Genomic DNA, 24,477 nt, shown 5'->3' on the forward strand with positions numbered 1-24,477 from the left:
AGCGATCTCGCTCCTTTGTCCAGTCCGGCAAGCCTCGCAAGCTTGCTGCAAATGAGCACACCCGGGATCAGCCTTCCGATCACCGCCAGCGAGCGATGTGAGGATGGCCGACACCTCGCCCGATCTCTGCGCTGATGAGGCGGGCGATCCGCGTCGCGTTCATTGCACCGCTGCACCCGCCCGCCTCGCAGGACGAGACCGCTCCGGCAGCAGCAGCAGCAGCAGCAGCAGCAGGTACTCTGATGACGGCCACACCGCCACCGGGCACGCGCGCCTGGGCGACGCTCCTCACGCGGACCAACTACCTCCAGGGCGCGCTCGTCCTCCACCAGTCGCTCGTCGAGCACGGCACGCGCTACCCGTTCGTCGTCTTTGCCACGGCCGAGCTGCCCCAGGTCGCGCGCGACATTCTCCGCGACCGCAACATCCGCGTGCGCGACATCGAGTACCTCGCCCCGCCCGACGAGCAGCGCAAGGAGCTCAACGAGCATGACCGCCGCTTCGAGGACACCTGGACCAAGCTGCGCGTGTTCGAAATGGTCGAATACGAGGTGCGGCGCGCGTGTCCTGCTCGATGTCCGAGCATCCGATGCTGACCGTTCCGGGCGATCTCTGTGGGGGGGAAATGATACAGCGTCTCGTATTGCTCGACAGCGACATGCTGTGCGTGCGCAACATGGACGAGCTGCTCGAGATGCCCATGGAGCCGGACTGGGTCGCGGCCGCGCACGCCTGCACGTGCAACCCGCGGAAACTCGCGCACTACCCGAAAGACTGGTGAGCGTCCCCATCTGTCGCCCGTCTTTCCCGTCCCTGCTGACACCGCACGCCCACACACCAGGATCCCCGAAAACTGCGGGCACACGCAGGCGCGCTTCACGGTGCCCCTCGCGCACACGGCCTTCACCAAGCCGACGCACACGCGGCTCAACTCTGGCGCCGTCGTCCTCCAGCCCTCGCTCGCGCTCTTCTCGCGCATGCTCGCCTTCCTGCACACCGACCCGCGCGTCCCGACCTACTCGTTCCCGGACCAGGACCTCCTCGCCGACTTTTTCGAGGGGAGGTACCTCCCGCTGAGCTACCGGTACAACGCCCTCAAGACGCTGCGGTACTGCCACGCCGAGATGTGGCGCGATGAGGACGTCAAGAACGTGCACTTTATCCTAAAGAAGCCGTGGTACTACCAGCTGCCGCAGGACGACCCGGACTACGAGACGCACGCATGGTGCGCCCCTTCCTGTCTGCACAAGCTTGCCTTGCCAGACGCTCACCCTTGCCTTGACCTTACAGGTGGTGGGCTGCTTTCGAAAAGCTGCAAGCCTCGTGGGGCGACGCGCCGCACTGGGACGTCATCGAAGCGACTGTGAACCGCGAGCTGCGAAGACCCGATCAGCAGTAGAACTATCTCTATACCCCGACGCAGTGCTCTGAGTAGTGCTGTGCAAAAATCGCATTGCCGTACAGGCTCACTAGATGCATAGTACAGCGGGTCTACGGCCTCCAGTTGACGAGCACTTCGTCTGTCCGGAACCTGCGCATGCAAGCAAGGGTCAGCGAAAGGAGTGGTTCGACCTGAGCGAGACGTGACGCACCGCTGCGTGCACGAGGTCTCTGCCAGCGGCGTCTCGTAGCCCATTCGAAAGCTGAGCAGGCCGGCATGCGCGATCATGATCCCGTTGTCGATGCAGAACCTGGGAGAAAATTCGAAGCTCAGTTGGCAAGGCAGCCTATAGCGGAAAAGTGGGGAAGCGGAACGCACCGCTCGTCCGTAGCAAAGATGCTCCCGCCGCGCTCCTGTACCATGACCTCCATCATCTCCTGCAGCCGCGCGTTGCCTGTGATGCACCGACCTCCGTCATCAGCAGTCCGAGGGATTCGCAAGAACCGTCGCCGAGACGACGAGGGAGAGAGCACGCACATCCGACACCTCCGACGATGAGCACCTCCTTGCCTCCCGCATGCGCCATGGCGCGCTCGGTGATCTCGACGAGCATGGCAAACACCGTCTCCTGGAGCGAGAAGCACAGGTCGGCCGCCGTGATGACGTCGTCGTCGCCCTCTGCCGGCGGGGGGACCGCCTCAAGCCCTTCGACGGGAACGGGTGCGGGTGCGGGTGCGGGTGCCGAGCGCGCGGCGTCGAGGCCGATGTTTTGCAGCGCGGCTTGCGGGCCGGCGCCGGCGGCGCGGAGGCGGCGTTCCTCTTGCGTGAGAGGCGTGGGCGGTGCAGGGGCGGGCGCGGAGGAAGCGGAGGAGGGGGAGGAGGGGCGGAAGCGAGGGTCGCGGGTGTAGGCTTCGGCGGCGTGCAGGATGCCGCTGAGCATGATGTCCATGCCTTTTGTTGCGTAGGGAATTGGGAGCAGACGTTGGCCTCTGCAGGACGATTCGGGTCAACGAGAGGGAAGCGGTTGACCAGAGGAGGATTCGCACTTCTTCGCCTCTTTCTCGATATTTGCGCCCGGACTCGGGTCGTTACTCAGCCCAATGATGCGTGCAAAGCTGTGGAACCAAGCATGAGCAAAAGCAGAGAGCAAGTGATTGCTAAGCGGGACCCACCGATCCAGACAGTTGCCCACGGCGATGTCGAGCGTCTCGCCAAAGATGCGATACCGCTGCTGCGAGTAGGCGATAACCTGCGTGTTGCCTCCCGAAACGTAGAGGACGATGGGCGAAGGCGACGAGGTGATCAGGCGACCCGTCTCGATGTCTGGTTGCGCGGAACGAGGGTCAGCGGGCGCCGGGGGAAGGCGGGCGAGGGAGCTCACGGCCGACGCAGTGGTTGACGCCGACGAGAGGCTTGTTGTACATTAGTGCCAGTGTTCGCGCGACCAATGCGACCGTCTGCAGCGGTGCACCCATGCCCGGTCCTGCGAGCGACAACTCGTCAGTCTTGCGGCTGTCCGCACTTCGTCCCAGTCTCTCGCTGCGCACCCTTTGTGAAGCAGATGACGTCGACGTCGTGCATGGTCTTGCCCGCTTCGGTGAGGGCCTTGTCGACGACCTCTGCGATCCAACGCTTGTGGTGCCTCGCCGTGTCGGAGGGGAGGAAGCCCTCTCCGGGCGGGGTGACGTAGGTGTGGCGGATGTTGGAGAGGATCGAGACGGTGGCCGGGTCGCCAATGAGCGACTGGTGCGTGCTGGCGGCGGGCGGCGAGTGGAGGATGAGGCCCGCTCCGAGCTTGTTGGCGGAGCCCTCGAGGCCGAGGGCGAGGAGCGGGCGGGCGGGTGCCTCGAGCGGGCTCTGGTGGACAGTCCTGCGCTTGGTCACCATCTCTGCGCGCGAGGGAGCGGTGCGGCGGAGGGTTGCGAGCGGAAGCAACGACGACGCGAAACTGATCAAGTCGGCTCTCTTTCTCTCGACTGTGCCAGATTTAGCGAGCGAGAGAATGAGCGCACTCGTCGACTCGGCCAACTTCGACCTGGCCAGCACCCCGAACCAGCTCCCGCCCGCCGCCCCTCCTCGTCCCGCGCCAGCACCGCCGCAGCAGGCCATCCCGACCGCACAGCGCGCACGCAGGATTCACGGCGTGCAGACCGACGTCCTCGTCCAGGTCTACGCAGACCGCGTCCTCGTCATCGTCACCCAGCTCGGCCGCATCGGGTGCATGGTCCGTCCTCGCTCCCCTCTCTCACACTCTCTCTGCCGCAGCCCTCACTCGTCCTCCGCAGATCCAAGTGACGCCGCCCCCTTCAGCGCTCCCGTCTCTCCCGCCTCCGCCCCGGCCATCTGCCGCCTCTTCTCCCTCCATCCTCGCCTCCCTGCCCCCTCCGCATCCCTCGACGCTCCTCAGCCCGCTCTTCGGCGTCCCGCCCTCGCCGCACCTCTCGTCCCTGCACGACCTCTACGCCGCGCAGGTCGGCGCCATCGTCTTCCGCCGCTTTGCCGCCGCAGGCGACGGCGGCGCGGCACCCGAGCGGCCCGTCGTGCTCGGGATCGGGCTCAAGCGCGTAGAGGGCGTCGACGACGACGAGGGCGGAGTGACGGACGGCGAGAAGCACACGTTTGAGCAGGTGATGGAGATGGTGCTCGAGTGCCTGGGCGAGTAGACCCTCGCTTGGACAGCAAGCAACCAGAAGCAAGCGCTGGACGCTCTCTCCTTCCTCTCCCGGTCCGAAGAGAAGCGAGAGGGCATACAATGTGTTGCTGGGAGAGCGCGCGCGCGCGCGCTCATCTACTCGACAATCTCGGTCTTCTCCTCGATGACCTCCTCGACAATCTCCTCGACCTCCTCCTCCTCCTTGAGGCCCTCGGCAGCCTTGACGAGGCTCGCCTTGGGCGGCCTGCCGAGCTCGTTCCGGCGCTGCTCGAGCGCGGCGAGGCACTCGCTGCGCCACGCGTTCCACTCGTCGAGGAGGCGCTGGCGGCGCTCGACGAGCTCGGAGTTCTCGTTGGCCGCGTCGAGCTCGTCCTGCTCCTCAAACTGGCGCGAGTACTCGCGCAGGTTCTTGCGCACGGCGCGCTGCTGCTCGCGCGAGAGGAGCGTCGGCGGCCGCGGGCGCCACAGCAGCTGCTTGAACTTGTCGACCTTGGCCTCCTGGATGTTCTCGCCCTTGAAGTCCCAGATGGCGAACCCGGCCTCGAGCGAGCCCATCCACGTCGAGCCGTACGTCGCGACGTACCGCCCCGACGGGTCCCACTCGATGTCGGTCGTGCCAAACGGCTCGCGCGAGACGACGAGGCGGATCGCGTCGCCCGTGCTCTGCTGCTGCTGCTGCTGCTGCTGCTGCGACAACTGGTCTTGCTGGTTGCCCTCGGGGCGGTCGAGGTCGAGGTCGAAAAAGTCGACGTCAAACTTGGACGTCGAGCCGAGCGTCGCGGCGACGACGTGGCGCCCCTTGGGCGACCAGAACAGGTTGTTGCTCGTGCGCTGGTTGGCGTCGGCAAACGTCTTGAGCGGCAAAAAGTCGCCCTTGCGCTGGTCGTACGCGTAGAACGTCAGCGCCGTCTTGGGCATGCCCGTGCCCGGCGCCGGGTTCGAGTAGTTGGGGTCGGCCGTCGTGATGAGGCCAAAGCGCGAGCCCTGCGGCTCCCACGCGAACGCGACGACGGCGTCCTTGAGCTCGACGACCTGCACGGGGCAGTCCTTCTCGCGCAGGCGGAACAGCTCGAGGTTGGTGTACTTGGTCTTGCCCGTCTTGGTGTGGCGGTCGACCTTGACGCACAGGTAGTCGCCGTTCGACTGCCAGTGAATCTTGCACTGCACGCGAGCCGCAGCAGCGCGTCAGTACAGTGCCGAGGTGCCTCTCGAGACGGGAAAGCGAGACGCACGTCGTGGACGTTGAAGAGGTTCTTGGAGCGGATGATGGTGCGGCTCGGGAGGTTCATGAGCGAGACGCGCGCCGGCTGGTTGGCAATCTCGGGGGTCCAGAACGCAATCTTGTTCTCGCGCACGGTCGAGCCGGGCTTGGCGAGGCCGTTGCGCTCGGCCTCGAGCGCCTCGCGCTCCTTGTCGTTCATGGGCGCCCACTCGAAGTCGACGACGCCGTCAATCTTTATGCTCTTCTTGCCGAGCATGGCCATCGAGGGCGTCTCGTAGACCGAGATCTGCTGGCCGGGCGTGACGCGCGCGACGTACTTTTCGTCGGGCGACCACTTGAACATGGGCCACACGATGCGCTTGTTGGCCTCGTTCGGGTCGTTCGAGACGCCGACCATGGGGAAGGTGCGCACGAGGGCGCCCGTGACAATGTCCCACACGGCGAGGTGGTTGCCGGCGTCCTCGTCGGTAAAGGGCGACATGGGTCCTGTCGCGGGCTCGATCGGGCGCGGCGACCAGGTGACGAGGTAGCGCTCGTACGACGAAAAGTCGATCAACTTGACCTCGGGGTGCGCAAAGCGGTTGATGCGGTCAAACGACTTGCCGCCCCAGAGCGCGACACCCTGGAGATGCATCGTCGCGAGGTAGGTGCCCTGCGGCGACCACTGCGTGAAGAGGTCGGTCCATTTCTGCGGGTGCCCCGAGCGCGAGTCAGTGAGCTGCTGTGGGGAGGCTTGCGTGGAACGCGGCGAGGGACGCACGGTGCGCTGGTGCGCCGTCTCGGACGCGCCGGCCTTGTTGGCCCACTCGACGCTGAGGTCGTCGCCGCGGTAGAGGGCGATCTGGTCGCGACCGGCCGGGTCGGCGAGCCATGCGCGGAAGTGCTCCTGCGGGCGCAAGGCGCGGGGGTGAGTGTGCAGGTTTGCGAGACGAGCGAAAGGAAGGGGAGGGACGGACGCGGGGAGCCCACTCTTCCTGTGCGGGCTCGGCGTACTCGTCGTCGAGGTTGGCGTACGAGTCTACGTCGGTGAAGGGGATGACGGAGAAGGTGTGGCGCTTGTCAAAGGCGTGGCCGTGCATGGCGCGCTGGAACGCCTGTGCCTCGGTGGGGTTGGCGAGCGAGATGAACATGAAGCCCTTGGACTGGCCAGACTCGTCGGTGGGCATCTCGATCTGCTCTGGGCTGATGCTGACGCCGGCCTCCTTTGCGGCCGTCTTTGTGAGGGCCTTGAGGAGACGGTCGCTCTTGTCGCTCCCGACGACGGGAGCGCCATCGAGGATGACGACCGAGTCGAGGGGCGAGACGTACTCGGTGTGGAACCTGCAGGTGGTTCGTGGGTCAGTTTGCGTGCCCTGTGTCCCCGTGGCAGCTGCGGCAAGGAGGGAGGGCGGGCGAGGGGACGAGAAAGGGGAAAAGTCGCGGGAGCTGGGGCAGCGAGGGGAGCGGCGCGAGGGGGCGGGCGAGGGAGGGGGACGGACTGCTGCTCGAGGTCCGAGTAGTCGATGTCGCCGTCTGCCATCCTGCGCGAGTCTGTCGAGCGGGAAACAGAGCAGACCTCGAGAGCGTGTGCTCGTCGCTCGTCGCCGGGTGCTGCCACCTCTCGCCTCGCCGCGCGGCAGACCCCTCGAGACGGTGATCGAGCTACTCGGGGCCACTCGCACCGAGCACTCGTCCCCTCAGACGCGCTCACTCGCACCAAGACGCGTCGTCGCTCCCCCTCGTCCTCGTCCTCCTCCTCGCGACTCGCGCTATCTCTCCCCTCCCGCATGGCCGCACCTGGCCCCGCCGCGTCCCCGCTCAAGCAGGTCAACCAGGCAGGGCACGCCCCCCGCGGCAAACTCGCCCAGGCCTGGGACGACCTCGCCCACAACCCGGCCCTCTTCACTACCGCCGCCGACCCGTCCTCCTGTCCGCCCGACCGCTACTTCAACGAGTTCTTCTGCTTGAAGCCCTCGCATCGAGCACAGAGCCACGAACTCGCAGCACTCTCGTCCGCAGACCTCGTCGGCCCGTACAAGGTGCTCCCGCTCAGGTCGTTCCCTCTTCCGAAGGTGGAGCTCACCTCCGTCTCTCCTCCCTCCCTGCTCTCCGCGCCTTCAGAACAACATCTCGCTCCTCTTTTCCAACGCCGTCCGCATCCTCAAGTCGGCACCTTCGGCCGACGTCTCCCGCTCGCACGTTGTCGAGGTGCGCGCGCTACTCCCTCTATTCGCAACAACGCCCACCTCACCCCCGTTTCGCCCTGCAGACCCTCATCCCGCTCTGCCGGGATGTCCTCTCGCGCACGTTCGAGAATCAGAGCTTCGACACGCTCAATGTGCTCGCCGGCAGCCTCGAGCGCAGCGACCAGGTCTTGACTGTGCGTTCCTTCACGGCCGTTGCTCGGCTGCGTCGACCCTGCTCAACGTTTGCACTCGCTCCAGGACCTCGTTTCGGCAATCGACCTAACGCTGCAAGACACGAAAGTGCCGCGTGCGTCGTTGCCACGAACAAGGCCAGTTTGCCTGGTCCTGACCCTTGTTCTCCTTCAGTCGCCGTCCGCCACCGCACGCTCCAGCTCGCGCTCGTCATCGTCGCATCCGTCAACCAAGGCTCGCTCGTCGCCTTTTTCCTGCGGCGCGACCTCTTTTCGACCCTCGTCTCGTTCATCGCCGACCGCGAGACGCAGCACTTTGCGTTCGAGGCGACCCTCCTCCTCGGCCTCCTCGCCAACTACCGCAAGGCCGAGGCGCGCAACCCCTACGGCGTGCGCATAGAAGACTTTGTCGAGGAGGGCGTCATGGAGGTGCGCCGCCCTCTCCCATCCTCCACCCTTTCGCCCGCTTACTCACTCTCCTGTGCACGCGCGCGCGACGCAGCGCATCATTGACGTAGTCTCTACCGTCTGCCTCCGCGCGCGCGACAGCTACCTCGCCGTCGCCGACGACGCGCCCGCGTCCTTCGTCGCAACCCTCTCGTCGCTCGTGTGGTCGACCCTCCGCCTCGGCGGCGACTTTCTCTCCGGCGCAGCGGGCTTCTCGCTCCCTCCGCCGCCACCACGGCAGGCGGACGAGGAGGAGGAGGCGCGCGCGAGGAGGAGGAAAGAGAAGGGGAAGGACAAGGCGACAGAGGAGGACGAGTCCGAAGGCCAGGTGCCGGGAAAGGTGGACGCGCCAATCCCGACCCTCACCATCAACGGCGGCGACGCACCGCCATCGCCGCATGCTGCCGAGGCGTCGAGCACGGCAGAGGGCGGTCTGTCTGGTACGAACGCCCCCGCCGCTTCCCCTCCTCCCGCATCCGATCCAGCACCAACTCCCTCCCGCACCTCCACCACCGCCCCCTCGACCCCATCCCGACCCGCCCCCGCCCCGCGCACCCGCTCCTCTGGTCCCGCGACCGGGACCGAAGAGACGCCGTTCGCGGCGCTCCCGCCCGAGATGCTCGTCATCCTCGTGCCCATGTTCGAGCTCCTCAACTCGAACAAGACGTTCTGCTCGCTCGTCTTTGCCGAGCGCGGCAACCCCGGTGCGTCTGTCTTCACACGCTCATCTCGATCTTGCGCGGAACCTCTCTCTGTCTATCAGAGAGATGCTGACTTGATGCCGCCTCTACGCACAGCCTCTCCGCCGCTCGCGCGCTCGCTCATCTCGCTCGCGTCCTACCTCGCGTGCCACGCGTCCGTGTCGGTGCGCGCGCGCCTGTACGCGCGCCTCGCGCTCGTCCTCCTCATGATCCTCGTCGAGGAGGGCGAAGGGAAACTCGTCGTACCCGTCCAGAGCGAGGGCGAGGGCGAGGAGATTCGGCTGTGCAGGCAGGTGCGTCAGCGCGCGCTGTTGGGGCCTTTTTGTCGACGCGCGACTTTCCGAGGGCGATCGCACTGATGCATCCGACGTATCGCACAGCGCCATCCCATGCTCCCGCAGCGAGATCCGGCCCGCTCGATCCCTATGAGCGCCATGATCGACACGGTCGTCACCTTTCTGCGGCACAACCTCCGCAAACGACTCGACGTCGAGACGTACGCGTGCGTATTGATTCTGGCGACCAGAGCGAGAGCGAGAGCGCTGACTCAAGGCGTGCGACGCAACAGGGTTGCGCTGCGATTGCTGCAGCGCATCTTCCAGCAGCTCAAGACGGAGCGGAAGAAGCTGGGTGCGGTCTCAGCCTATCCGCACTCGTTCCAGGCTCGAGCTCACTCGGGTCTTTGCGCAGAACGCGACTGGGTCATCGTCTGGCGCTCGATGCTCTCCCTCGCGAGCTTCATCGTCTCGCACAGCCTCGAGCTGCGCGGGTTCAGCGACAAGGTCGATACGCTCATCAGCCAGCTCTTCATCACGCTCGCCTACGCGGCGTACTGGGGCGCGCAGATCCTGCCGTCGACGCGCGCCCAGGCCGAGCTCTACTACGAGCTCCTCCACGCCGACCAGACCCTCTCGGCCCTGTCCGACCTCCTCGGCATCTCGTCGATCGCGTCGCCCGTCGTCAACCAGTCGGGACACGCCGCCAGCGCTGGCACCTTCTCGCAGCTGTACAACCGCCGCGACACGCCGACGCGCAACAACTTCTTTGCGCTGCACGTCTCACCCACCAAGTCCTCGTTCGGCGGCGCCGGCGGACTCGCAGCAGCAGGAGGAGGGGCGGGGTCAGCGGGCGGGCCGCGCTTCGGCGGGACGGGCGCCGGGTTCGTCGCGACCGAGTGCGTGTCGAACCTGCGCTCGATCGTGACGTTCTTCTCGGGGCACATCAATCAGCTGCGGCTGACCAAGCCCGCAAGCGACGAGGTCGAGCCGGACGAGATCCTCGGCGTCATCGAGCGCGAGCTCGGCGGCGTGGAGCTCATCGAGAGCGCGGCGATGGGCGACTTGCGCAGGTACGCCGCCGAGGAGGGGACGACGGGCGGCGCGACGCAGGCCTACTTTCGCGCGCTCGTCGAGGTCGCGTGCCAGGACACGCTGCGACTCATGGAGGGCGAGGCCGAGGCGTGAAGGCCCCGGACACTTGACTGTCTCTTAGACCGCAGCCCGTGCAAGCCGCTCACTCACTCGCCCGGATTCCTCATGCGAGACTGGGAGCAGACGGATGCATACTTGCGAATTGGTGACATGCTGGACAACGGCAGGCGGGAGGAGCATCTATGCAGGCGAGAGAGCGGGATAACAACACAGGACTGGGCGAGAGGAACGCAGAGGGGCCGAAAAGATTACGGTCTAGCGACAAGAACAAAGACGAGGGCGCCGACGATGGGGAAGGAGGCCCAGAACGGGAGACGGTGCGACTGGCGGGCGAGCCAGATGACGAGGCGGTACACCGGGTAGAGGGGCGTGTGGCGGAAAATCCAGTAGAAGACCCGGCAGATAAAGTAGAAGAAGCGGGTCGCGTAGAAGATGAAGAAGAGGAAGGGCGCCATGGTCGCAGAGAGAGTGTCCATGAAGGGCGAAGGGCGGGCGAGGCTGGTCGAGAGGCGCACGAGATGGTCCTCAACATTGCGCAGCTGTACGAGCAACGTCAGACACGATCCGGGGAAAGGCGCGCGATCCCGAGACATACCTTGGGAAAGTCGTTGGCCTCGATATTCTTATTGGCCTGCTCGACTTCGCGCACGAGCTCGTTGATCTTGCCGTCGACCGCGTCCTGCTCGTCGACCACCTCCTTGACCTGCGCCTCGAGCTTGTCCGCCTCGCGCGTAAGCTCGCGCACGACGTTGCCGAGGACAGCGAGCGGATCCGCATGCTGCACAGGCGAGAAGCCGGACGAGCGGCCAGGAGTGACGGGCCGTTCTAGCGCGCTCTGCGTGTTGACACCCGAAGGCGGCATCGCGAGGGTCTGAGCACGTGCACGGCCCTGTGGCTTAGGCGAAATCGGGTCGGTAACCCGGCGCGTGTGCGCGCGGAGGAGGCGGTCGGAATTGCGCTCCAGTGGACGTCGTCGACCTGGCCGACTCGCAGCGCGCCCTGTGCCGTTCGGGCGACGGCGGGAGTGCGCGGACGAGCGCGTCGAGCGAGAGCCATACGACGAGGCCGTCGAGGGCGACGAGCTTTCACTTTCGGTGTCGGTCTCGCTACCGCTGCCAGTGTCCGGCTCGCGCACGTCGTCCAAGTGTCGCTCCTTGATCCAAGCGATCTCTGCGAGGACCGAAGCCGGCAGTCGAGGCGCTTCGTACGTTGTCTTGAGACGCGCGGCTTGTGTGGTGGCTTTGGCGTGCGAGGCCAGCTCGTCCACGTAGTTGCCGAGCGAGACGAACTGCTGCGGTAGTGACTCGTCGAAGTGGCCGACCTCAGAACGCAGCTGACGCAGCGTGCTAAGGAGGTCGTGTGGCGTCAGTTGCAGTCGTTCACTCAAGAGAGGGAGCACTTACGAGTTGAGCCGACTGAGATCGTCTTCTGGCAGGTCGACGACCTCGCGAGGTGGCCTTCTCGGCGCATCGTCCTCGCTCTCCTCGTCCGCCTCGGCAATGCGACTCCTTTCAAGCGGCGCACCCTCGTCGCCCGACCGCGCAGGCATGGCGCCGCGCAAAGCCGGGTTGCCGGAAGCGGCGAGATGCACGAACGAGCGCGAAGCCGGCGGGTGCGAGTACGGGTCCGGATAGGCGTCGAGCGAAGTCTTGAAGCCCTGCCATGCGCTCTGCAGGATCCCTCGGCTCGCGCGGCGGAACGCGCCGTTGCCGAGTCCACCGCTCTGTGCCGAAAGCCCGGGACCAGTCTCATCGCCGCTGGAGCGCACAAGGCCATCAGACTCGAACCCATTCGGAGGGCGGAAGTCGAACGAGGTGTAGTGCTTGCGCGGGAGCGGGCGTCCGCGAGACGAGTCGCTCGCGTTGCCGTTGAGCTGTGGAAGCGCATGGCGACCGTAGGGAATGCGCACGGCCTGGGTGTCCGAGTCAGACGGCGCGCCGACGCTCGCACCGAGCGCGTCGTTGCTTTCGGCCGCATCGTCGTTGGTGCGGCCGCGGATCCTGTCGAATCGCCTCGACAAGCCGGCGCGGAGACCCTCCGTCGTCGAACCCGTGTGGCGATGCCGGCCGGTCGAGCCCGACGCAATTGTGGTCGAGAGATCGTCCCGGCTCGCCTGTGCCGAAGCAACGCGCGCGTATGGGCTGCCCTCGCTGCCGACCGTGCCCGTCTGGGGCCGCGTCTGGCTGCCCGGTAGCTCGGCGGGAGAGCGCGGTTCGGGAGAGCTGACGCCGTGCGAGAGCGAAGTTGAGCGCCGCAGCGGCGAGCCGGGAAACGCGGCCGTGTCGCTGCCATTGAAGCTGGCTTTGGAGCGCGAGAGCGGCGCGCCCTCGTACGACGTCTGGCGAGGCTGTACGGGCCGCTTGGGCGGCGACATCTGCGTCGGCGACGCAGAGCGCAGCGCGAACGTCCCGCCCGCCTCGTCAATCGTGCGAGGCAGACTGCGGGTCGAAGAGGTGCCGTTCCCGAGGTTCGGCGGCGAACGCCCCTCGCTTGCCGGGCGCGGTGCGGATGCGCCGGTTGGCACGTGCGACAGGTCCTGCGACACCGTTTCGTCGCGCTCGGGCTCCTCCTCGGCGATGGACGTCGGCGCTTTGGTACTCCGGCTCCCGGTCGTGCTGCTGCGCGTGCTCGTACGGAAGAGCTGGTCGATGCTCATGCTCCCGCGCTTGTGCTGCCGCACCGTAGCCATAGGGTCCTGCTGCCCGCCTGCCGCCCCGGCGCCGGTCCCGCCGGCCGAAGACGCGCCGTCGTCTGCAGCAGCCGCTTCGGCGAGCGTGGCCTTGCCACCCATGGCGACGTAGTCGGCGACGTCGTCCGGGTACACCTCCCACACGCCCGGCTGCTTGTTTCGCCTGGGTCCGTAAGGGCTCGGCGTCGCGCCCGTCTTGATGCTCCCAAGCGTCGACAGCCTGCCGCCCGAGCCAAAGTCGCCGCCACCGTCGTCGAGTGCCGGGTTACCCTGCTGCGAGTCACCCGCTGCGGCGCCGCCCATACGGCTGTTGTGCCGCATGTGCCGGAACCGCGGGCCGACGCCCCGTTCGAGCTGCTGTCGGCGCGTGCGCTTGTCGGCCTCGTCGCGCTCGATACGCCAGCGCGCGACGGCGAGCGGGTTGGGGAGCGGGATCGAGTGGTCGGGCGCGGAGAGAGCGGCGTAGAGTGGCGTGTAGCGCAGCGAGAGGTACTTTGCGCAGTTCTGCGCGCGACGGAGCGTGGCGGGCGAGAGGTGGAGGTGGACGCGCGAGACTTGCTCTGCAGCGCAAGACAAAGGTCAACAATGCACCCAAGGCATCGAGACCGATTAGGGAAGAACGCACCCTCGAAAGAGCGTTCAGCATCGCCCATGATTGCCCTCTCATCCGGCACCCTCTCGCGCTCCCTCCCCTTCGGCGGCGCGAGCGATGCGCTCTCGGCCGTCCCGCTCGATACTTTGCTGACCGACGACGAGGTGCGCAACCGCTTCTGCAGCCCGCCCATGACGCTCAACCGGCGGTCCCTGCGGGCACTGCCGTTCGCCGTCACGCGGTCCTTGCTGGCCGAGTCATCCGGCAGCGGTGAGGGCGGGGCGGCGCTCCCTCCCATCGCGGAGGAGAAGGAAGGGCTTTGTGGCGAGGGGACGGGCGCAGGCGACGGCGGCGGGATTGCCCCAAAGTCGATGACGGTGCTCGAGGGCGGAAACGACTGTTGCCGCCCTGCGGGCGAGGTTGGACCGGCGGGAGAAATGGGCTCTCGCACGGCGCCGGCGGCGGGTACGGCCGACCCTGCGGCGGTCCCGTTCGCGACGGTCGAGGCGATGCGCTGCTGCTGCTGTTGCTGCTGCTGGAGCGTCTGGACGAGCTTGAGCGCCGCGCCGAGGTCGACCGTCTTGAGGATCTGCTGCAGCGACGGCTGGTGCTCTTCGCTCCCGCGCGCACGCGAGGACGACGCCGATGCGGCGGAGGAGAGCCCGAGCGAGGACGATCCGAGCGACTCGGTCGATGGGTACGACGTCGGGAAGCGGTGCTGCGGGGTTGCATAGGCGAACGGATCCGGAGGTCGTAGCGCAGGCGGAGACGGCCCTTGCGGGCGCACAATGGACGCGCCGACCCGGTTGGCAGAGGTTACGGACGATGCGCGGGTCGGCGGGAACTGCATCGACGCGGAAGGTGGCAGTGTGGCGTGCGAGGTCGACTGCTGCAGCGCATACAGCGGGTCGAGAGGGTCGTTCGAGACTACCGGCTGTGGCGCAGCGGGAAGAGCAGGAAAGCTCTCGTCGACCTCGCGTCCCTTGCCCTTTGCATCCGGCGCGGGTCTTTGCCGCTGTTCCGCATCGAGCATGACCGCATCCTCCTGTTCTTCTTCTAGGCCGCCGCCCCAGCTCTGCGCCGCAGTCGCCGCGTAACGTCGCTGCGTCGCCGCGCTCGAAGGCCGCGCAGAACCGGGGCGCGAAGCCGTGTACGGCGCCGTGACGGCGGATGGCGGGCGGCTGAACGGCGAGACGTCGACGAAAGGGTGCAGCTGCTGCGGTTGCTGGCGGGTCGCACTTGTCGCAGTAGAGGAAGAAGGCGGGCGGCGCCTTGTTACGCCGCTCGAGAAGGATCCGGCGCGGCTTCGCAGGCGCGGCGGATGCGGCTGCGGGTGCGGGTGCTTGTGCACTCCGCCGTCGTCGTCCTCTGCGGCGGAGGACGAGCTCGAGCCGCGCCGTCGAGCGGGAAGGGCGGCCGACCCGTTGCTGTGGGCCGACGGCGGCGCAGTCCAGTCGGACGCCGACCGCTGCACCGCGCGTCCAGAGAGCGCACCGGGACGCTCAGCAAGCGACAGAGAGCGCCTGCGGCCCCCTGCGGGCGCACTGGCGCCCTCGCCGCTCTGCTGGACCCAGGTGCCCGGTGCGCCCGCATGCAGCAGCACCTCTCCGTCGTCAAGCGCGTCCCCATCCGAGTCGCTCGTCGATGTCTCGGTTGTGGACAAAAGGGCCGAGCCTGCGTGCGCTCCCGTGGCGGCGGGCGGGTGCGAGGTGCGGCGAGGGCCCATGTGGGGCGAGGAGGAGGACGACGAGGGCGCGCGGGCTGGGCCCGGCGAGGGCGCCATGGGACGGGGGCGAGAGCTGCAGCTAGCTGCACTCTCCGCCGGAGAGGGACAGGCTGCGCGCTCTGCCCGTGTGCGCGGTGCGTCGTCGGCGCTCGAGGGCAGGGCCTTCTCGGCCGGCGCTGCGAAAGAACAAAGTGATCCGACCGAACTCTTCGACCGCGTGCTCCCTGTGGCCTTCTGTACTGCCGTGCCGGCGACTTTCACGCAAGGGATGTCCCCGCTGCCTCTCACGTGCGCGCAGGAGCTGATGGCCTCGCGGCGACGTTCCTCCTCTCTCGCGCGGAACCGAGGCAAACTCAACGAGACCGATACTGATTTCGACACGGGAGAGGGGTGCACTACTGAGCAAGCTCGAAGAGTCAGAGATGGAGGAGGCGCGAGGCGTTCACTTGCTCGCGCCGCCGAGGACCTTCTGCACCTGCGAGCGCAGGCCCATGAAGGACGTGACGGTGCCGACGAGGCCGATCGTGCCGTCGTTGAGCGAGTGGTAGCCGAGCGTGCCCGCAGGGATGAGGATATCGAGTGCGTCCTGCACGAGCTGGTACCGCACCGCCGACTGCTGGCTGTGAGCGACGTAGCGCGGAAGAGCAAGGCGTACACGATGGAGGAACGGGCAATTGCGACGACGGGCGGGAGTCAGTTTGGGTACGCTCTTGGCATGCAGACGTTGGAACGCACGCGCGAATCGTCTTGAGCTCGACCTTCCTCTCGTCGTCCTTCTCGCCAAAGCCCCTCGGGCGGCTCACGACGGCCTCGCGCTGGCGGAGCCCGTAGAGCTTGTACGCGCTCGAGACGAGCGAGAAGGCGATGCCGGTGAACCACAGGCGCGCGGCGCGCTCCTGGATGGTCTTGATCGTCGGGCCCGTGAAGGGGCGGACCTTGGCCGTGTGGAGCTGCGCGAGACAAGCGGGTCAGTGCGACATTCTCTGCGGAACAACAGCTCCCTGCTGACCCAGACGAGCATGTCGTTGATGAGGTAGCCCGCGTAGCCGAGCTGGCGGCCGACCGTCGTGAGCTTGAGGACCGGGTCCGTCAGGTCGAGCCCCTTGACCGCAGCCTGAAGGTGCTCGAGCGGCTTGCCGACACGCATGACTGTAAAATGCCAACCACCTCACCACATCAGCACGTCGAGCCTGAGGGAGCCAGCAGCCCTGAAGTGTGCGGATCGGCACTCACGCTTGCGCGAAAGGGCGAGGGTGCTCTTGAGCGCATTCAAGCGCGCGACCGTCTCGTTCGTGTAGCCCTTGCGAAGGCAGTCTGCAACGTGAACGTGGTTTTCGCGTCAGCTAAGGTAGGACGGAAAAGATGCAAAGGGGCAGGTAGCGCACACCAGGCGAGGAAGCGGGCATAGTACTGGATGGCGCGGTAGAGCTTGTCGCGGCCGACTGCGATCACAGGTAGGTCAGTGACATGACGTTTCGTCGCGTCTGACAGCGACCCGCGCTGGAATGAACAAGGAGCGCGAGGGAGGGTCGGACGGACCGGTGGTCGAGCCGACGCGGAGCGAGGCGGTGATGGCCGGGTGGAGGACGAGCTGGTGGACGACGGTCTGCGGTGCGAGGGGTCAGTCGAGTGCTCGTGATTCGCTTGGCCCTTGGCTGTGCGCACCATGGTGAGTGAGATGCGCGTGGGACGAGTCGGGAGATGAAGCCGGGTGGGGGCGGGAGAGGAGAGGGCGGGACGAGGTGCAGCGAGGTGGTGAGGGTGGAGCGGGTGCGGGCTAGCCTGCTGTGCGTGTCTGTGTGCACCTCAGCGCGACTTGAGCGTTGCAAGCGGAGGAAAGGGCGCGCCCTTGCCCCGGCAACTTAGTGGATCGCTCCGGCTTCTTCCCGCCGCCGTGTGCCTCGTCTCCCCCGGCCAAGTGAGAACGATGCGCTGGTCTGCTCTGTGCTCTCTCGCCCTCGCCGCACTCGCCCCCGCGGCAGCCGTCGCCCGCGAGACGCTCGACGAGGCTGGTCCGCCTCTTCTCCTCGCTCATCTCGCACAGTGGCAATCGACAACTCACACAGCCCTGCCCCGGTCCCTGCAGCCGTCCATGTCCGCGAACTCATCGCCTACCGCGCTTACAACACGGGCACCCTCATGAGCGTCTTCCCCGACGACGCCCCCGTCCCCGTGCCCGGCCTTCCCTTCGGACTCGTGAGCTCGCACTCGCACAGCTCTGGCTCGGTGTGCGCAGAGCTGACGCCGTCCGATACTGCAGCAAGAGTACTATGCGCACTACCCCGACTCGAACGGCGACCTCCTCCTCCTCGCCATGCCCATCGCAGCGGTCCGTCTCCTCGCTCGTCCCCTCGCGACTCGCGTCACGACCCTCTCGGCGTTCCTTGTACTGACCATCAGCTTCTACAGATCTACCGCAACGCGCTCCCGCCCAACAAGCCCAACCTGACCATCACGATCAACGACCTGTACGGGTTTGGCGATGGCAACCTCGCCGCCGGTCGCATGCGCGTCGCTCTGTACGGCACGATCGAGCGCGTCGAGGGTGACGACGAGATTGCCAAGTGCAAGGCTGCGTACCTCGAAGGTGCGTCGACCCTCTCTCCTCGTCGTCCTCTGCGAAAGAACCGGAGCACTCGACTGATCCCTGCTCCCGCGCGTTCCCTCGCGCAGCGCACCCGGATGCGCGCGGTTGGGCAGGCCCGCACGGCCCGCACGCCGCCTTCTGGGCCCGTCTCCGCATCGAAAAGGTCTACGCTTTCGTGCGTCGTCTCCCTCGATTCCCCCTTCTTCCTCCCCTCGTCGACTGACCTGTCCTCCCTGCCCTGCTCCGCCTCGTACTGCACAGGACGGCTTCGGCGACGTCGCCTACATCGGCTGGGTCCCGCTCGACCTGTACCGCGCGTCGGGCGCCAAGATGCGCTCGGAAAAGGCCGTGCACGCAGACTGGCCCGTCCCGCGCCAGCCCGGAGACTCGGGCTTGCTTGGCTCGGCGGCACTCGCGGGGTACGCGGGTGAGGAGGTCAGCGTCGAGGGGAAGCAGCGATTTAGGGTGCAGTGGTAGAGAGGGAGGAAGGCCCCTTCTGTGTCTTGTCCATCCCCTTCCGCTTCGCTATGTCTCCTGTCGTTTGTCCCGCTCGGCGGTTCCCTGGTCGTGTCTGCTACCCGTTGCACTATTTAGGTACACGCTACTCGTGAGTGGCATCACAGGTTGAGAGTGCTGTGAGCGAAGCCTTCACGCGGAACTTGCCCCGACTTGAGGCGCGCGCGGCCGCGACGGCGATGAGCGCGCGTCATTCCGGCGCTCGCTCTTCTCGACAGACCCGCGCAGCTCCGAGACGATGCTGCAAGTGCGGCTAGCAAAGGCGCTCAAGCCTCCGCCGCTGCTGGCACGCTCGCCGGCGCCGCGCGTGCGGGTGCCTCCGAGTCGCACGCTTCACCTGCCGAGATCCGCACCGCCTCGCCCTCCACCAGCTCCGCGTGGAGGGCCGCGAAGGCATGGACAAGGCCAGCAATACCACTCGCACTGCCGCTTTGCCCTGATCCCGTTCCTGTTCGGCGTCGGCGGGTCCTCGGCGCTCCTCCTCGACTCTGCGCATCCGCCCGACGAGCCCAAACACTCGCTCAAGACGATCCTCGACAACGTCGAGAAGCCCGAGGCCGACGAGTTCCTCATCGCCGTCAATGCGCGCAACGTCGATCCGGCCGACAAGCGCGGGATCGTGCGCGCCGTGCGCCGCTTCCTGCGCGACTATGTCGTCGAGCCGCTCTCGACGAGCGTGCGCTTCCTCCAGCTCGCCCTCATCTTCCTCCCCGTCCTGCTCTCGGCCCCCGTGCTCGCCCTCGAGCTCGTCGACGACTCGCACGCCCGGAGAAGGGGCCGCGAGAGGAGGACGAGGGAACGCACGACGACGAGGTGGTGGTACCGCCTCCTCGTGCACCAGATGGAGATGGCCGGTCCCACCTTCATCAAGGTGAGCCGGGGCTCCTCACCTCGTCGTCGCGCAGACTGCTGACCTCGCTTTGTGAACCCAGCTCGCACAATGGGCTGGCTCGCGGACCGACCTCTTTCCCGCCGAGCTGTGCGCCCTCTTCGGCCGCCTGCACTCGTCCGGCGGCGGCCACTCCTTCCGATACACGAAGCGCGTGATCGAGCGCGCGTTTGGGCTCCCGTTCTCGCAAATCTTCAGCGACTTTGTCGAAAAGCCGCTTGGGATCGGCGCCATCGCCCAGGTGTACAAGGCCGTGCTCAACCCGGCGCTCCTCCCCGAGGACTATCTCGCGCTCAAGCACGTCGACGACCCGGCGCCGACCGCGCGGCTGTCGCGCGCGGTAGTGCCGACGACCGACGACAAGCGCCCGCCGCGCGTGCCCGGCGCGACGGTCGCCATCAAGGTGCTGCACCCGGGCGTCGAAAAGATGATCCGGCGCGACCTCAAGATCATGATGTTCTTTGCCAAGGCGCTCAACGCGCTCCCCGGCATGGAGTGGCTCAGCTTCCCGGAGGAGGTGCAGGTCTTTGGCGAGATGATGATGAGCCAGGTCGACCTCCGCATCGAGGCCAACAACCTTGGTGCGCTCGGTTCCCGGACGGAAAGCAGGGAAGGCCGCGCTGATCCAAATCTCTTGACAGTCACGTTCGAGAAGTACTTTATGCACCGCCCGACCGTCTCTTTCCCTCGCGCGCTAAAGCAGTACACGGCGCCGCGCGTTCTCGTCGAGGAATTCGAAGACGCCGTACCGCTCGAGCTGTTCCTCAAGAACGGCGGAGGCGCATACGACCACCGCATCGCCAACCTCGGACTCGACGCTTTCCTCGTGCGTAGAGGATCTTTGCGCCCCGTCATGCGAGACTGACGTGCTCGCTACGCGCAGAATATGCTTCTGATCGACAACTTTGTGCACTCTGACCTGCATGTGCGTTCCGCTGTCGAGACTCATCGTCGCATCAATGCTGACCGGAATTGATTTGCAGCCCGGCGTAAGCTCAATGCGCTGCCCGATTCGATGGTACATCGCTTACTCTCGCACCTGCAGAACATCATGATCAAGTTCTTCGCACCGTCGACGCGCAGCGTGCTCTCTTCGCTGTGGGCAACGTGGCGCGACCAGCCGCAGCCGGACGCGGCCGACGCTGGCGACAACGTGCACGGTCTCGAGATTGTGCATCGCCTCCGCTCGCTCAAGCACGACAAGGAGGCGTGGCTGGCCGAGCTCGACCGCCTCGACCGCGCGGGCTACCAGCCCGAGATTGTCTTTATCGACACGGGTCTCGTCACGCGCCTCAACGATGTCAACCGGCGCAACTTTATCGACCTGTTCACGGCCGTCGCGAGCTTTGACGGGTACCGCGCCGGACAGCTCATGGTCGAGCGGTGCCGCGCGCCCGAGCTCGTGCTCGACGACGAGACGTTTGCGCTCAAGATGCAAAAGCTCGTCCTGAGCGTCAAGAGCCAGACGTTCTCGCTCGCCAAGATCAAGATCTCGGACGTCCTGAGCCAGGTCCTGACCAACGTGCGAGAGCACCACGTAAAGATGGAGGCCGACTTTGTCAACACGGTCATCTCGATCCTCCTCCTCGAGGGCATCGGGCGCCAGCTCGACCCCGAGATGGACCTCTTCAAGAGCGCGCTGCCGATCCTGCGCCAGCTCGGCAAGCAGGTCGGGACGGACCAGGTCATGAGCCAGGCCGGGCGGCTCGACGTCCAGAGTCTCGCGAGCATGGCCAAGGTGCGTCGCGTCTGTGCCTCTTTCTTCGGCACTGAGACTGACAGCGTTGGTTCGCACCCGCTTCGCCACGCAGATCTGGGTGTGGATCGAGGCGAGGCAGCTCGCGTCCATCGCCGCGTCCGAGGTGGACGACTTCCTCCGCTACGACTAGTGAGCCTCTTCCACTTCGCTTCTGCCATTCTTCACGCCCTGATGCTTCCCTCGCGCGCAGCCTCATGCCCAATGTCTGAGCCCAACTCCCCTCTCCGCCCCCCGTTACTCAGTACTTCGTGTTGCTGCCGCTGTTGTCCCTAGTCTCTTCTGTCGTGCTGTATCGCAATACCTAGACGATCGCTTTTACATCCTCGAGCTCTTTCTCTTGATTTCCATTCGGAGCCGTCGCGAGAGCGGAAAGAGTGGTGCGACCGCGTTAACCAGTGTCTGTCACATGCCCCCTCAGCCTCTTCTTCACTGCCCCTCGCTCCAGCTCCCCCTCTCGCCGCCCTCGCGCCACTCGTCGAGGTACGCGCCGACCTTGGAGACGACGTCGGGCGCGCCCATCGAGCGGCCGAACGCGTCGACAAACTTTCCGCGCGGGTCCATGAGGTAGAAAAAGATGGAGTGGTCGACGAGGTAGTCGTCGGTCGGCTTGGCGTTGGGCGGCGTCGAGAAGTAGACGCGGCTGGAGGGAGGCGAGCTCGACGTGTGTTAGTCTTCTCACGTTTTCGGCACAGCACTCGCTTGCGGCGCAGGGAGGACAGGAGTGCAGGAGACCGAGCGAGAGACGCACTAGGCTTTGCACGTCTTCTTGATGTCGTCGTACGGGCCTGTCAGGCCGACCAGAGACGGGTGGAAGTCTGCACGAGCGCACAGTCAGTCAAAGGGGTCTCGAGTGCCCGGCGCGAGAGTTGGGAAGGTCGAGCGACCTCGCGTCGAGCGACTGGAGCGCATGCACGTACCTTTGACGTAGGTCTTGACAGCCTTGACGTCGTCGCGTGCCGGGTCGCAGGTGATGAAGACGGGGAGGATGTCGGTCTTGTGCGACTTGGCTGTTAAGGGCGCGCAAGAGTCAGGCGATGCTCTTCAACGGTGCGTGAGCCTGGGGAGGGAACGTGCAGATGGACTCGACCACGGTCGTCATCTTGTCGAGCTCTTCGGGGCAGATGTCGGGGCAGTTGGTGAAGCCGAACTGTACGACAGACCGGCGGAAGGTCAGCCGCTGGAAGCGGATCGCGGCGAGTGAGTGAGGAAACACACGTAGACCATGCTCCACTTGCCGAGCAAGTCCTTGTCGCTGAAAGTGTTGCCGTTCTGGTCGGTGAGCTGGAAGGGGCCACCGATCTTTGGCCGCCCGACGCGAGCGGCAGCCGTCTCCTGGCGCTTGCGCTCCTGCAGCTTTTGCTTCTCCGACTCGAAGTAGAAGTAGAGGCCGACGCCGGTGACGAGGAAGAGCGCGCCGGCCTTGAGGGTGAAGGGCTGCGTGCAAGGGGAGGTGAGCGATGTCGAGGTGAGAAGGTGCCGAGGAGGGGGCAGAGGTGGAGAGACGCACGCCTGCCTGCGAGCGGTTCTGGGTCTGGGCGGACGAGGACTGGGTCGGGTTTGCGTCTGCAGGCGAGTGCTCGTGGGGCGCAGTCGTGTAGGATCGTCGAGCGAGGGGAGCGGCGGCGGATGGGAGAGCGAGCGGGAGGGGGAGGGGAAGGGAAGCGCGGGGAGGAGCGGCGGTGCGCAGTAGCCGTGCGGCAGTATTCCGTGCGAGCATCTCGGCAGTGTGTGCAGTCTCAGGGAACCGTCGCTGTCGAGTCGGCGGGACCGTCTGTCGCTCCAAGGGCGGTGCAGCGTGCGACTCGCTCGCGGCTCTGTCCCCGCCCAGCCGAGCACTCGCGAGGGCAGCGCAGACCAGCGCACTCAGTCACCCGCAGACCCTCAACAGCACCGCCGCACTCGACCCGCACCCCTCGCGCACCCCTCCCCGCCCCGCTCCTCCTCACCCAGCTCAGCTCGACCTCGCGTCGTCCCCTCGCCCTCGCGCCCGTCCAAGCCATGGCCGACCAAGCACCCGCGCCGGCCCCTCCTGCCGCACAGGACGCCAGCAAGAAGCCCTCGACCCTCTCGGTCTCGGCGCCCTCGTTCGTCCCCTCGGCCAGCAAGGCCATCCCCATCGCAAAGCCCCCGCCAAAGCAGTCCCGCAAGCGCCCCGCCCCGGGCAGCCCCCCGCTCAACCCGACCATGGTCCCCGCCGCCCCCAAGGCCCCAAAGACCAACGCCGACAAGGACTCGACCCGCCGCTTGATCGTCGTCCTCGAGCAGGCCTGCCTCGAGACGTACAAGCACCCGGCCCCGCCCGGTGCCCGCGGCGGCAAGGGCGACGAGAAGTACTCGCTCCTCAACTGCGACGACCACCAGGGCGTCCTCGCAAAGATGGGCCGCGACATTGCGCACGCCAGGCCAGACATCACCCACCAGGTGCGCCTGCCGTCGCTTTTTCCCAGCCCGACACTCGCCCGTACTGACTCTCCGCATCCTCCCGTAGTGCCTCCTCACCCTCCTCGACTCGCCGCTCAACAAGGCCGGCCGTCTCCAGGTCTACATCCACACGGCAAAGGGCGTCCTGATCGAGGTCAACCCCGCCGTCCGCATCCCGCGTACCTTCAAGCGCTTCGGCGGCCTCATGGGTGCGTGACAAGATGCGCGTGCGAGTCGCGCGCGGACTGAGTGACTGACTCGCTCCTCACGTGGTCCCATTCCAACAGTCCAGCTCCTGCACCGCCTCTCCATCCGCTCGATCAACGGGTCTGAGAAGCTCCTCAAGGTCATCAAGGTGTGTCTTCAGTGCTTCTCTCCTCGAAGAACCGAGAGAACTGACCACCTCATTCCCGCAGAACCCCATCACCGACCACCTCCCTTCGCAATGCCACAAGATCAGTACGTCTCTCTTCTCTTACAGGCTCGCTCGCTTGTTCTCCCCGAGCAATGACTGATGACCACTCCTGCAGCCCTCTCGTTCGACGCCAAGCCCGTCCGCCTGCGGGATTATCTCCCGACGATCCCCGACACGCACTCGATCTGCGTCTTTGTCGGCGCCATGGCTCACGGGTGCGTTTGCCTTGCCCGCCTCTCTACACTAGCTGCCCTCGTTGCGGCTTGGGTGCTGATTGAGTTGCTTGACTACTGCACAGTCCCGACAACTTTGCCGACCACCTCGTCGACGAGAAGATTGCCATCTCGGAGTACTCGCTCAGTGCGAGTGTCGCCTGCGGCAAGGTGAGGCTCTCGGTCTTATACTCAAAGCCGTATCCGTCGCTCACGCTCTACGTTACCGCAGTTCTGCTGCGCGACGGAGGACCTCTTCGGCGTGCTGTAAACCGCCCTTCACACGCTCGCCTTCCCCTCCTCCCGACTCTTGTACTGTTCCTCCGACTCTCGCATCCATCACCTCATCGCACCAGCATACAACACCTAGCTCACGGCTCTCGGATCACGCCCTCTTTTCGTCGTCGGTTTCCCGGTTTCTCCACGTGCATCCACGTCCCCCTCCGTCGCATCCTCCTCGCGATGCGGCCTCGCCTTTTGC

At 66.3% G+C, this 24,477-nt stretch overlaps 11 protein-coding genes across 11 annotated transcripts; 6 read left to right on the plus strand and 5 right to left on the minus strand.

Moving 5' to 3' along the window:
• Nucleotides 1-134: 134 nt before the first annotated feature.
• JCM10292_007359 (glycosyltransferase family 8 protein) lies at nt 135-1,399 on the plus strand (the record flags this gene model as incomplete). Its single annotated transcript, XM_076651633.1, has 4 exons — nt 135-551; nt 635-777; nt 842-1,225; nt 1,291-1,399. 4 exons carry the CDS (start codon nt 135-137, stop codon nt 1,397-1,399), a joined length of 1,053 nt encoding a protein of 350 aa, XP_076502831.1.
• Nucleotides 1,400-1,491: 92 nt separating this feature from the next.
• On the minus strand, nt 1,492-3,268 carry KAE1 (tRNA N6-adenosine threonylcarbamoyltransferase; the record flags this gene model as incomplete). The annotated part of the gene is made up of 8 exons (XM_076651634.1): nt 1,492-1,531; nt 1,593-1,691; nt 1,760-1,835; nt 1,919-2,370; nt 2,428-2,496; nt 2,554-2,704; nt 2,763-2,864; nt 2,929-3,268. 8 exons carry the CDS (start codon nt 3,266-3,268, stop codon nt 1,492-1,494), a joined length of 1,329 nt encoding a protein of 442 aa, XP_076502832.1.
• A 115-nt stretch (nt 3,269-3,383) lies between these two features.
• JCM10292_007361 (uncharacterized protein) lies at nt 3,384-4,044 on the plus strand (the record flags this gene model as incomplete). Its single annotated transcript, XM_076651635.1, has 2 exons — nt 3,384-3,605; nt 3,667-4,044. The coding sequence occupies 2 exons, from the start codon at nt 3,384-3,386 to the stop codon at nt 4,042-4,044; spliced, it is 600 nt and encodes a 199-aa protein (XP_076502833.1).
• A 125-nt stretch (nt 4,045-4,169) lies between these two features.
• Nucleotides 4,170-6,775, minus strand: PRT1 (translation initiation factor eIF3 core subunit b; the record flags this gene model as incomplete). The annotated part of the gene is made up of 5 exons (XM_076651636.1): nt 4,170-5,195; nt 5,267-5,944; nt 6,017-6,142; nt 6,213-6,576; nt 6,735-6,775. The coding sequence occupies 5 exons, from the start codon at nt 6,773-6,775 to the stop codon at nt 4,170-4,172; spliced, it is 2,235 nt and encodes a 744-aa protein (XP_076502834.1).
• A 247-nt stretch (nt 6,776-7,022) lies between these two features.
• JCM10292_007363 (uncharacterized protein) lies at nt 7,023-10,223 on the plus strand (the record flags this gene model as incomplete). Its single annotated transcript, XM_076651637.1, has 10 exons — nt 7,023-7,274; nt 7,357-7,443; nt 7,505-7,615; nt 7,680-7,728; nt 7,788-8,041; nt 8,115-8,763; nt 8,857-9,053; nt 9,141-9,262; nt 9,329-9,390; nt 9,451-10,223. 10 exons carry the CDS (start codon nt 7,023-7,025, stop codon nt 10,221-10,223), a joined length of 2,556 nt encoding a protein of 851 aa, XP_076502835.1.
• Nucleotides 10,224-10,438: 215 nt separating this feature from the next.
• Nucleotides 10,439-15,254, minus strand: JCM10292_007364 (uncharacterized protein; the record flags this gene model as incomplete). The annotated part of the gene is made up of 4 exons (XM_076651638.1): nt 10,439-10,729; nt 10,786-11,536; nt 11,594-13,439; nt 13,505-15,254. The coding sequence occupies 4 exons, from the start codon at nt 15,252-15,254 to the stop codon at nt 10,439-10,441; spliced, it is 4,638 nt and encodes a 1,545-aa protein (XP_076502836.1).
• A 385-nt stretch (nt 15,255-15,639) lies between these two features.
• JCM10292_007365 (PEX11 family protein) lies at nt 15,640-16,865 on the minus strand (the record flags this gene model as incomplete). Its single annotated transcript, XM_076651639.1, has 7 exons — nt 15,640-15,817; nt 15,933-16,147; nt 16,207-16,346; nt 16,431-16,511; nt 16,583-16,639; nt 16,737-16,803; nt 16,863-16,865. 7 exons carry the CDS (start codon nt 16,863-16,865, stop codon nt 15,640-15,642), a joined length of 741 nt encoding a protein of 246 aa, XP_076502837.1.
• A 259-nt stretch (nt 16,866-17,124) lies between these two features.
• JCM10292_007366 (uncharacterized protein) lies at nt 17,125-18,261 on the plus strand (the record flags this gene model as incomplete). The annotated part of the gene is made up of 6 exons (XM_076651640.1): nt 17,125-17,209; nt 17,284-17,393; nt 17,458-17,526; nt 17,607-17,784; nt 17,871-17,959; nt 18,046-18,261. The coding sequence occupies 6 exons, from the start codon at nt 17,125-17,127 to the stop codon at nt 18,259-18,261; spliced, it is 747 nt and encodes a 248-aa protein (XP_076502838.1).
• Nucleotides 18,262-18,538: 277 nt separating this feature from the next.
• Nucleotides 18,539-21,157, plus strand: CQD1 (Cqd1p; the record flags this gene model as incomplete). The annotated part of the gene is made up of 8 exons (XM_076651641.1): nt 18,539-19,171; nt 19,233-19,770; nt 19,831-20,015; nt 20,073-20,114; nt 20,173-20,178; nt 20,235-20,927; nt 21,001-21,077; nt 21,139-21,157. 8 exons carry the CDS (start codon nt 18,539-18,541, stop codon nt 21,155-21,157), a joined length of 2,193 nt encoding a protein of 730 aa, XP_076502839.1.
• A 217-nt stretch (nt 21,158-21,374) lies between these two features.
• JCM10292_007368 (SCO family protein) lies at nt 21,375-22,665 on the minus strand (the record flags this gene model as incomplete). The annotated part of the gene is made up of 6 exons (XM_076651642.1): nt 21,375-21,588; nt 21,697-21,763; nt 21,866-21,955; nt 22,023-22,095; nt 22,164-22,382; nt 22,456-22,665. 6 exons carry the CDS (start codon nt 22,663-22,665, stop codon nt 21,375-21,377), a joined length of 873 nt encoding a protein of 290 aa, XP_076502840.1.
• A 281-nt stretch (nt 22,666-22,946) lies between these two features.
• Nucleotides 22,947-24,267, plus strand: EMG1 (18S rRNA pseudouridine methyltransferase; the record flags this gene model as incomplete). Its single annotated transcript, XM_076651643.1, has 7 exons — nt 22,947-23,369; nt 23,437-23,578; nt 23,657-23,724; nt 23,786-23,828; nt 23,900-23,999; nt 24,083-24,167; nt 24,229-24,267. The coding sequence occupies 7 exons, from the start codon at nt 22,947-22,949 to the stop codon at nt 24,265-24,267; spliced, it is 900 nt and encodes a 299-aa protein (XP_076502841.1).
• Nucleotides 24,268-24,477: the final 210 nt, after the last annotated feature.

This window comes from Rhodotorula paludigena, assembly GCF_050403205.1.
Source record: "Rhodotorula paludigena JCM10292 DNA, Rt_paludigena_JCM10292v1_ctg54, whole genome shotgun sequence".
NCBI lineage: Eukaryota > Fungi > Basidiomycota > Microbotryomycetes > Sporidiobolales > Sporidiobolaceae > Rhodotorula > Rhodotorula paludigena.